The 12268-nt window shown below is 38.0% G+C and overlaps 1 protein-coding gene across 21 annotated transcripts in view; it reads right to left on the bottom strand.

Annotated features, from left to right (window-relative positions):
- The window catches only part of SOX5 (SRY-box transcription factor 5), a 651142-nt gene that overhangs the window by 33321 nt on the left and 605553 nt on the right, over positions 1-12268 (bottom strand). For all 21 annotated transcript variants that reach the window (XM_065683868.1, XM_065683903.1, XM_065683877.1 and 18 more), the window contains 2 exons: positions 6189-6366; positions 1118-1263 (listed from right to left, as the gene is read on the bottom strand). In XM_065683868.1, the coding sequence (XP_065539940.1) occupies positions 1118-1263; positions 6189-6366 (324 nt within the window). The remainder of the gene's footprint in view (positions 1-1117; positions 1264-6188; positions 6367-12268) is intronic.

Genomic DNA, 12268 nt, shown 5'->3' with positions numbered 1-12268 from the left:
TAGCTGATCATTTTTATTCATCTTATCTGCCTCTTTCAGTGATTCACACAAGGCCTTACAGTGAAAAGCCACTAGAAGCGGTTTCAATAAAATTCAGTTTACACCAAATGCAACTATGGCCACCTTTGTTGTACTGCATGATGAAGGCTGTTTCACCTCAGAAAATATTGCAGGGGAAGAGAAGAATGAGGAAAAAGTCTTGCTAAGCATATGATGTTGAGACGCACACAAGAGTTTGGATGTATATCTTAGGTGGCAGTATTATAAGAACAGCTCACTATAAATGTGTCAGCAAGGCCTGGCAGGTCTATTTATCCTCCATAAGCCAGGGCAGTGCACGGAAAGAGATCACGTATTTCCAGAGAAAAGCAGCAAATCACAACCTCTTTGACATACATGACTGTTACAGTACATACCAATTTTACTACAGAATATCCACTTTGCCAATATTTTGTTATAACAGAGCTTCACAGGCCAGTTCAAAAGCAGAAGGTGGTAAGGCACATATGTTCCACTGCCTTGAAGTTCCACTCCAAATATTTGGTGCAGTTTGTATTGTCAATTCTCCATTTCTTCAATTTTGTTAAGTCATCTAATGTGACATGACAGTGCTACATTGCAATGGTCACAAAATATCGTATATGACAACCTCACAAGGCTAAATACCCAGAAGCTGAGCCTGAGTATCAGCAAAGCTTATGTTCCTAAAGAAGCTTGATTATTTTCAAATCCAGCTCATCTCGCAAACACATGTAAGCATTTCCATAAAGCAAGATTTCCACTTAGACCACAGATTTCCAAGATCACCTTCTCGTAATACGCACTGACAGGCTGGAACAGAGAATTAGCGGCCTCCAAAGTTCTCATGAGGGCTTTAACTATCTCTGCCTCCACCCCACTCTCCCCCAAGGGTCTCCAGGTCTCTCTCTTGTCATCTTTTGGTTGTGGTTTTCATTTTATCTTACCCCTTTTTTAAAAACAACTCTTCTGTTAAAAATGTGGAAGAAGAAAACAGGGCAAGAAAATGGAGGAAAAAAAAGGAGGAAGGACCTGTGTATCTGTAGGAAGAGCCTAATGCAATCTCAGACCCTTTGCAAAGGAAGTCTCAGAAACCTACCTTTTCTGTCCTGCAGTTATTGAGACCCAGGCTATTTACAACAGCCACCTTCCCGTCCAGCACCTGTTGTTCCCTCCGAAGTTGCTCCTTCATCTGTCGGGCCTCCTGGATTGCCTTGGTAACAGCATCATGGTCATTCAAATAACCTGACGACGTGATAGAAGAAAGGATATCTTAAAAAAAGAAAGTTACAAGAAAACACTTTAGCTTTCATTGATGAAATGCACCAATAGTTCATCATTATTAATGAGAAAGAGTTAGAAGAGAATGCCCGTAAACCCATCCATGCTTTGGAATTCTCTTATTGTTATGATAGAGCCACCTGGACAGAAAACACAAAAAACGTCAATGCCAAAATCCTTGTCCTGATATGTGATCCTATTAGTTTCAATATTTCCCTGATGATGCAGAGGTTAGTCCTGTGGTTTGTATGCACCACGATGTAACCGGATATGAATTAGAGGAAGCTTTGATCATACCAGCAATCCCAAACTCTTAAAAACAGACCATTTCATTCTTCTCCTTCTTAAAACTTGTGAATATATTAAAATAAACCACAGGTGGCGGTGGTTTGCTATAGATATAAAACGCATAATGGCTGGGAAGAGAAACCTCATCCACTGAATGCTCCCCACCACCACCTGTCATTCAGAAATGTATAAGAAACCACAGCTACACGGACCTACATTCCCACTCCTATTCATGCTGCTAATAGTAGGTCAAATGTCCACTGTTTTGCTGCAAATTCACAGCCTAGGGCTTAGCCTTAGTAGTCACTGAATTATTTCCTTTTAAAATGTTACAAGCATCACCCGCACAGCTAATACTATTTAATTTTAAATGTGACACTTTGTCATTTTTTTCCTTTAGCGTACTGTAGATTATACTTATTATGATCTGCATGCGATTTGTAGGATAGAATACTGATGGGAGACTCCAAGCCCCAGTCTATTTTTCAAACATTAAAGGAGAGGCTAATATCTATCAATCTCCCTCCCCCTCTCCACATCCCCACACGCGTGCGCACACACACACTTCTTTCTGTCTTTTAACTAGGGCATAAAAATGGCATAAAATGAATCTGTAATATGAAATTGCCCAGAAAAGGGACTTCTGTTTGTGACATGAGGCTAAATCTAACCAGATCCATTGGTGAATTGTGACAGATGGAGGGACTGTGAGACAGAAGGCAGGCACTAATCACACACAAAATGACCGGCTTGCCTCAACATGTTCCATGGATTCCAGCAAACTTTACACCCTAATCCATTTTTAGAACAAAAAACATCTGGGCCATAAATCCTCTAATCTGCCAAAACACGCTATTAAATCCCATGATTTGTTGAAAAACACTAAGATTAAAGAAAGGAAATATAAAATGGCTAACTGCCGTGTTAGGAAAGTGTTATTAATACTCTTTCTTTGTCTCAATTATGAATGTTCTGTTCCTAAAGAGCCTTGTCTAATCATGTCAGATTACACATCCTTGTTGTATTGCTAGACTCTTCTATCTGATCTGCTGATTGCCAAAAAACGTAGGATATTGTCTTGCTGCTTAAAACATTTCAGGGGAAGAAGCTGATGTCAGATTAGTTCAGTGCTGCGCTGCTGTCAGGATTTTAGTTTGGTTTGGGTTTTTATTGTTGTTTTTTTTTAGACTGCAGACAGAACAGGACTGGTGTTCTCGTCTTTCTCAGCGCGCAAAAACTAGAAAGAAAAGTTTCTGTGTGGTTTGACTGTTGTTTACTGTACTAACAGTTAGCTTTTGGCTAAATACCCAGAAACCCTGAGAGTTCTGTATGAAATAACTTGGTCCACATTGCTTTTATCAAATGACCCAGTTCAGTAATTCCGAGCCAATGAAATTCCAGCAATTCCAGCTTTCCCAGCATAAGGAAGGATATATCCTTCAACAGCACAGTGCTACCAGCTGATTATTTTAATTTTTTACCTCCATTTTATCAACTTGCTTGGTTTCTTCCCCACTTTGCATCTGTTACTGATCAAGCTTGCATGCAGTCAGAATAAATTAAAAAAGAAGCAAATAAACAAACAAACAGTAGTATTGCTGCTGGTTCTGCTCTTGATTAGGCTAGGTATAGTACTTTCAACTGTAATACAGACAAATTTGCCTAGGAACTGGATTCCATGCCCTTCTCCAGACTATTTGGCTTTTCCTGAATACTGCTATCTTTGAGACAGTTTGGCACATGACAGTGAATAAAAGCAAGCACTCCTTATGTTTTTCAGTAGCTGCCAAGATGCTGGTGTGCAGGGAAATGATTAATATAGAAGCGAGTTGAATGTAAATTATTGTTGTTTAGGGTAGGTGGTGAATTATTGACAGAGAGGGGAACTGCATTACATAAAATGCACTTAGTTTTACAAGGATTGCCAAACTAGCATAGAGATGTTGCAGATAATGGCAAAGGGCAGAGAGAAGTTGTTTCTGTTTTTAGTTCACGGACATATGCCTGTTCCCAAAAAGAAATGCTTGGATTTAAAGTCATGCATGAAGCCATGACATTTGTGACTGCTCAGTCTGTAGCATAATTTATACACTATAAGGATAGCTCTAAAAAAGCACTGATCTGTATGCCCGAATGCTGCTTTACTGTTAATCACAGGAGGCTGTAAGTTTGCATCCTCCAAAAATAACTGAACAATACATGAGCATTTCTCATGCCATGGGATCCAAGAAGCCTGAAGAACTGCTTTCAGAGAACAGTTTTAATTTGAAGCTAGAGGTGGTGAGAAGTGACAGCTCAACTGCACCCCAGCAAGATGGGCTGTGCACACCTAGCACAGACAACCTGTGCCTTGCACTGACAGCTCCAATCATTCCAGTGGCTGAAGCAACTGTCTGGCAAATGACTGCATGTTTCCCAGTGACTTTTTGTGGAGGGATTAATCTCTTGAGATAAAGAAGCGATACAGTTTCTCTATCATTTTTAGGACCTTAGTACCTTTGATAAAATGCTACCCTTTTTTCTTTTTCTTTTCTTTTTCTTCTTTTTTTTTTTTTTCGTGGCATAGCTCCTACTAGAGGGTGAGCTGAAACTTCATGCTCACTTTCTTAAGACCACCAAATGGTTTCAACATAGTAATGAGTTTCACTTGCTGTAACTTTGGTTGGATCTGACCTAGCAGTTAGCAAAAACCACTCCATAGAGCGTACACCAGTCTTTCATTCTTCTAGTCCTTCACTAAAGAATAAACCTTTGTCAGAAGTAGGCTATGTCTGTCCAGCCCTTGCACTAGTTAAAGACTGCTTATCTTATATATATAGTATGCACCACGATATTGCTCAGCAACCTCAAAAAGTCACTTTCTATATTTGTAGCTGAGAGATGCACAGCAGTGAACTCTGTGTCATTAACAATAACTTAAGTATGTTATCTTTTGCTCCACAGTTTTCCATGGTTTATTAATGGTATAACGCATTAATTCTTCTTACAAGAGTGACCTTTAAAGCTCCATTCATCCTCACAGCTTTTATCCAATTACATTATCACTCATTATAGGTACAGCATTTCAAAGTCTGCATCTTGTTAAAAGAAGTAAATTGCAGGGGTCTCAAACCTACGAAAAATATCAGGTGTGTAAGGAAAGAAAATTGGAGAGGAAAGAATAAGAGATGTCCTGACACTGAGATGCAGGGCAGATGTTTAACTCCACACCTAACTGTGATGCTCACTCTATTAAGGATAAAAAATTTAATATGAAAAAAATTGAAACTCGATGCATTGTACATGGAGAGCAGTAGGGCCAAGCAGATTAAAGATAAAATATATTATTACCTTCCATAGCTAAAGAGTATAGGGTTAATAATAATACATGTATTAACAACGTGATATTTACAAAATATTTATATAATTGTGACATACCATACCAAATAAAGTTATTTTCTTTTCTTATAGTCATAGAAGCATATTCTCTGTCTGACAGACGCAACTCTCATAAACAATAGCAATAACTGTGTATGCAGACTGCGATGGTAATTCAGTGGGAGCTAGACCTGTTCCAATCTTTGGACATAACTATGGTTCTTCCTGGTGTCTATGTAGGTAGAATGTGGACTACAATGAGCTTGGGAGAAACCCATGAAGACACAAAAAGATTTTACTATGTAGCACTGAGATTTCACAGAAAAGGCTACTGACAGGTTTGACCTATGGCTTCTTTCGGTTTTTGGGTCATCCCTGAAAGTGGCCAGCAGGAGATGCTTTAGGAGCAATAAGACACAGAGTAGCAGACTAAGTACAACTACCTACCTCACTTAATTCCTTAAACAAAGCTTGATTTACATGCTGAAATCTCAATTCAGGTTATATTCAATCGCACTTCGTGGTATAATTTTTTTCTGTTACAAGGATGATGAATGAGGTGTGCATACATTTTACTTAAACCCTTGGTTTACCCCTTTACTTAAACCTTTAACACATCAGATTTGCAAAATCACTTAAGACTGTTGTTATTTAGATGATCTTTAGGCAAAGGGGTGATTTTGGCAGGAGGAAGAATTAACACTGTTTTCTGAACAATGTTAAAAGCAGACTGTCAAGAGTTTTTGCAAGATACATCAAATCTGGTGATTGATTTATATATTAAAGTGAAATAATGCTCCATCCAGCTTTTCAGCAGACTCAGGATTAAACCTGTAATCTTGCAAAGATGCATTTGCATATGTAGACTTGTAACTTAAACGGATTTTTATTTTAATTTATCCATCACTTTTAGATGGCATAGTACAACATCACAGGTCTCTAATGCCTGCCATTAGATAAGTCACTGTCTTTAATGTATGCCATGAAACAAACAGAATTTATTCACTTTTATCGATAAAGCAGTATCTGAAATAGAACAGGTCTTTGTTTTCGGAGTCTGTAAAAGTTAAGATACTCCTGCAATGGTCTATATGTGGGAGTTTCTCTGCTGACATCAACGAATGTAGTATTATGGTCAACCTGTGACAGCTCATAGACCAGTGCCAGCCACTGGCTGATAAATGGCTACTTTCCATTAACATCTATTAATTGTTACGAAGAGGGACAAGTGAAACTGAGCTTACCTATTGTGTTAGCTCTGGCTGAAGGACTAGCTAATGTTGCTGGCACAGAGGACTTTAGTGAACTGGCCCCACTATTTATTCTCAGAGTTGGCATATGAGGAGAGGTGGGCGATGTGGGAGACTTGCCATCAGATGTCTTGGGTTTGGCTGAAAGGTTCAGAGGCTGGGCCACTTCATCCTACAATGAGGAGAAGAGAAAAAAAATGTTACGAAAAAACTGCTGTTGGCACAACACCATCCAAGCAAAGACAGTTGTTTTCAGCTCATATGAACTTCTAAACCTGAAAGGTTGTGTGATATATATTAAGATCAAATGTGATATTATCTTGTCATTCCAGTTTGGAACTGAAGTGACTGATAAACTGGGAAGTTAGCATGACATGATCAGGGAACATCCTCCATTTACTGTTCATACTTAAGAATTGTCTCTGCAGAAATTATTCACACCAACAAGATATATGCTTCTATGATGAAAATAAAGAGCAATTGTAAGGTTGTATTTTTGTTATTTTATTTTAAACTTGGTATGGATTAATTAAATAAGACCTGAAAAGCATTTTCACTTAAAATTCAACCACCGCCACTCAAATTGGGCAAATGTGTTAGAGTGAATGGGTGCTTTCCTCTGAACTTCCCAGGCCTAGAATTCCAAGCACAAAAAATATCACAGGAAATAAATGCTTCTCTTCCACCACAACAAGAAAGCAGGAAGAACCTGCCCTTTCATTCCACAAAATTTGAAACAACATTTGGATGATTCTGCGTAAGTCCCTAGATTTATTTATATAGCTTTTAAATAGATTTATTTATATTCTGTGGAGCTGGACTTCAATATTTAGGTTATTCTTATTATGCAAAAATAGAAAAATGTGTGACATTTTCTGCAGGGTAACTGGAGTTATTCCTACTCCTGGCTTGATTACACACAGTAACAGACACAGCTATAAAAGACATAAAATTCTAACTCAAGTATTTTGTTTGAACAAAATAAAATACAAAAAGAGAAAAAAATCAAACCAAAACAAACAAAAAAAAAAAAACAGGGAAAGGAGAAAAAGCTTTTCAACAAGAAGGATATTTTAGAAGTGATTTTAACTGACTTTTAAATGGGTATGGTATTAGATCCAACCATGGCATATTAGCTTAGCTCTGCTCTGACACTGTGACTTAGGAAAGCCATCCTTTAGCTACAGGAAGTGTTGTATCATGCAACTGGGTTTCAGGTCTAGGCACCAAAGAAGCTGATTCTGATCTCCCCGAGTTGCAAGTACATTCAGTTTTATAGAATTATTCTTGACTTACAGCAATGCAAAGCTGACTGGAATTAGACTCATAATGTTTGAGTGTTTTACTGTTACCCACTAAGGTATCTGTAACTACTACCATATAATACTGATTCTTTTCCACAGAGGATGGTGTGCTGCAGTAAAGACGGAATTTTATAGCTGCCTGTCACTTGTGGAAGTATGATGTACATGTACGTCTCCAAACACAGGACAATTCTGCAAAGCACTGTCATATAACTTTTCGATTACCTGGAAGAAGCAAGCTCTGAGCAAAGCACTTTTGTTCTATTTGATTATTTCTACATTTTTGTAATAGTCACAGTTAAAAATAAATTAAAGCTAAGCAGACAAATACAACAGAGACACTACGGACAAAGCTGTCATCCTTAAAGAGGTATTTAAACTGTCCTAGATATAACTTGCGCATAAAATAACTGGGCAAAAAAATCAATGCTTAAAATTGTCTTAGGAGCCTAAATTCTGTATTCTCAGAAGCAATTTAGGCACCTAGAAAGCAGTTCCGTTATCGTCTAGGAGATTTAGGGCTCGGGGTTTAAAATGCCACGCAATTCAACCAGCATTTGACATTTTATGAAGGTATTTGTTACTTTATAGAAATCATTTATAAATCCATTTATATTAGAATGAAATAGATTAACCTACTGTGGAAGGGGAATTGCTCTGTTGTTCCACCAATTTAAATTAAAAAAAAAAAAAAAATCCCACAACAGTGCAATGATAGTGTTGTAAAATCAGTACTGAGATAGTGGCATAAAAATGTAAGTACAAACTAGCCAACCAACCAACCACAGTGACCCTGTGCCAGACAAGGATCCCTGAAGAGCAAAGTCATCTGTTTGGAAGACAGCATCAGAAGCAAAGCAAACCTGCCCACAGACTTGTTTTGGCTCAATCCAAGAGGGGCTAGTTTCCATGTATATTCAATTCTTGACCTCTGTTGTAAGTCTCAACAAAAGGGAATGATTAGTTTCAGATATGGTACTAAAAGCTGCAATGTGCTCTCTGGCCACTGGAAACTGATCAAGAGCAGCACTTCGGTGCATACAGAGCAGAAACCGTCCCCTGATGGGAATGGCTCTCACTTGCTGCAAAATCAGCCTTGATGCCAACCTGCATCCTGGTGCTGAAAGCATTTTTTCATTCTTGCCCTCTTGACTCAATCCTTTGGCTATCCTGCCCCTATAAAGTTTATTTCCTTCCCCTCTCTTCTCCCTTTCCTCAGTTCTTCAGTTCCCTTTTTTTTAAGCCTGGTGTAAGCAAGGTCTTGTGCAAGTCCACTATAGAAGGTTTTGGTCTCATTTAATGCAAGTTAAAAATGAGGGAGGTGTTTTTTTTTCCCATAGCAGGCATCCAGCAATGGAGCTGTTTGTGCTGTAACTGTTCTTGATAGTAAGAATGCTCTTCTTCATTCAAGTCAGCACAGCCTTCTCTGGAGCCAAGGAGTATAAGGCCTTGTGGAAATAATAGAAGTCGACAGTTCCAGAGCTGATAAATGTCATTCCAAATTGCCCCTTCATTCACTTTCATTGTGTGTTCAGGTTAATGGTAAATTAATCGGAGGTCACAGAAGCTTGTTTCTCATAACAGAGGATAAGTAAACAATTTTCAGCTATTATATGTATTTACAAAATGATATTACTTCACTGTTTGGTCTTTGAAACATTTTTACTTCTGGTATTTCAAAGAGCATTCTCAAATCCTTGCTGGAAGTCAAATACATTAAAAATTCAGCCTGGGAGTTTAGAAATCCTACATTGGATCATGAGTTAATAATAATTTAAGTAATTTCCTTTACCACAGTGGAATTACACTGATTTATTCCATGAGAGTCTAAAAAATATCTGGGAGACAGGTAATAATATACAATTGTGATAAGTGTGAAGATGACTGTTAGGATCTCCACTCCTATAGTCTGTTAGGATCTCCACTCCTATAGTCACTGAGCCATTTTACTCTTTTTCCTACCTGCAGACATAAATTTGAAATTCTCTGTTCTTCCAGTTTAAATTAAGAGCTGTACTGTCTTCATTATTGATTTGTGGCTGCATAACCATGAGAAGAGTTAAATGTTGCCCTTACTTTAACTATACAATCTCCCAGCTGACATTCTGCCACATTATAGATTAGCAGGCTTCACTCTCAATCATATCAAGGCTGTGTATAAGTGCAGCATGACAGCCAGTGTAAATAAAAGTAATAAAAAGAAAAAATAGATGTAGCATGTTCACTCCAGGTAGATGGTTGCCTTTCAACAGCCAGGAGATTCGGTTTTATACAATGGCATCACAGAATTTAGAACTGCTCCCTGCACTTAGTTTTTATTAGGGAGAGGTCAGTATTGATTGGTCTCTGCCTTTTTTTTTGACACGCAGTTATTCTAAGATGCCATTGATAAGGGTGATTTTTTTCAAGTCAGTATTTTTTAAAGAGTTAAACAAAGTCAAACATTTATTTATATATCAGCCAAAACGATTAATGCTTAGACCAGAGGATGTAAAGACCCAAAAGGCTTGTAATAACATAAACACAGATGTGATGAAAGTAAAATATGATCTTGATTAAAGATTATGAAATGTTTCCTTTAAAGTAGCGTATTTGTCTAGCAAAACAAAATACACACAAAAAACAAATGTAGAGAATAAAGCATAAGCGAAAACATATGACGAAGGGCTAATAAAATGAAGTACCCACATCAAGAGCAAGGCATTGTAAAAGAGTTTCCCCATCACCTGTATCAGAGTACTGTCAGAACAGACACTATTTTAGGGAGAGTTGGTGGTCTGCTTCCCAGGATTGGAAGACTGCTACTAACCAAAACTCTGGAGCTCGGGGAACTTTAAATCCCTGAATTGCTCTATAATTTATTTATTTTTTCGCAGATGATCTTTAGACATACAAGGGGAGAAAGAAGAGCCCTTCATCTACACCAGAATTTGGGGAGTAAGCAAAATCCTCAAAAGCTGCATTTTGTAGCTTCACTTAACCTGGATTTGTGTAACTTTGAGCTTTTATATTTAGGTATCAGACACTGTAAATCTCCAAGTATAAGTGCCTGAGAAGCAACACTTAAACATGCTGATAAGTTGAGTGTGCATCACACTGCTTTTATGAGGCTTGTATGGCCCTTTGAAAAGGTAAAATGCTAGGTAAACACAAACTGCTTATTAATATGGGAGGAAAAAATGAGAGAGAGAAAAGGAAAGGATTTGGCCACAGTCACACAGTAACATAGCAGCAGAGTTTCAAACAGACCCAGGAATTCTGACTTGCAGTTGCCAACATTGCAAATAGTTGGCTGAAATGGTGTATTTTCTAATCTTTCAACCACACTGTCTCTATTTACTCCCTAAGATAAAATGTTAGTTTACCTCTAAGGAGAAAGTATACGGAAAAAGAAGAGAATAAAATCTGATTTTGAGAATCTTTCTAAACTGTTTATTAAAAATGACACTCTTTTAACATCAGAAGCTGAATAAAAGACTGATAGCCCAGATGAATGAACCAGTCTCAGAGAAAGAAAAAAAGGGGGCATAGTAGGGAAGAACCCAGACAATTAATTCAGATTTCATAATCTCACTTCTTTTCACATTATTTTAAAGATTAGTACACTATTAAAATACAGTTACTGAATTATTGTACTGTCATTTAAATCCAAGCGCTGTATCCCACCGTGGCACACACTGAAGGTCCAGGTTGCATAGTTTATTACAAAATCATGAACTAATCTGTGTATCAACTGACTGGCAATAGAAATGTGCTTAAATGACCTGGCATAAGCACAGCCTAGCATGCTGTACTAAAGAGGCTTTTCAGGACCTCTGGGAACACATCCGCCACATCTTGCTGCCTATTTAAATGACCTTGACAGTACAAATTACAGCCAAATGAGTTAGAAATGAGAAGCCAGAAAGGGTTTTTCTAAAACAATGCCTCTGCCACCTCACCAGAAACAAAGCCTCCTTCTCCCACCCTGTTTCTGTTCCATGGAGATCTTACTTTCAACAGAAATGCAAAATATGGAGCACTTACTGGCATGTCTGGGCAGGAGACAATGATGCTATTGTTGCCCACTGAACAATGCAGCCAGTCAGTGGCTTATCCATTCAGTCTTGTGCTTATCCAGAAATGCCTAACCAAAATATATCAGAAACAGAGGTGCAACAGTATATATGCAAAGAAAATCCTTTGGCATCACTGTCCCTCAAGACTACAGTTGTCCACGCAGACAAAGATACTGGTAGCTTCCTTCACATTCCCTCCCCTTCCTCTGAAGCCACTCATGGTGAAATTATCAGTAGTGATAAGAAGCTGAGAGGTAAAGGCAGTTGTGAAACATGTATAAATGAATCATGCTGCTGATATTATCCTCACTGATGAAATAATTGTATTAAATTAAGCAGGGATGTTCACATGACAGGATGGGGGAATTAGATAATGCTCATCTGCAGCTGTACCTCCTCCTGCCACATTCTCAAGTTTTGATTAAGAATAATGCGTCCCTTCCTGCAAAGGTGGAAATTTCTCTAACTACATAGAAAAAGAGATGAAAACATAAAAACAGGCTTCTTGGTTAGGATATAATAATAAACACCACAGAATTATTCTTCAGGTTCAAAGAAATCAGTTTGTTCTACTCTTACCTATGAGGTTTTGCACCAAAAGGTACAAACTTTTTTTTTGCGCAAGAAGGCACAATTAGACTAGTTAGAAAGGAAAAGGCACCAAAGACAAGGCAGAGAGCAAATATTAGGAAGAAGTGCTTTTTTTCTTGAT

The sequence above is a fragment of the Lathamus discolor genome, chromosome 1 (genome assembly GCF_037157495.1).
Source record: "Lathamus discolor isolate bLatDis1 chromosome 1, bLatDis1.hap1, whole genome shotgun sequence".
In the NCBI taxonomy this organism is placed as follows: Eukaryota; Metazoa; Chordata; class Aves; order Psittaciformes; family Psittacidae; genus Lathamus; species Lathamus discolor.
The sequence above is the reverse complement of the archived record's forward strand: the minus strand, read 5'-3'. Positions and strand labels throughout refer to the sequence as shown.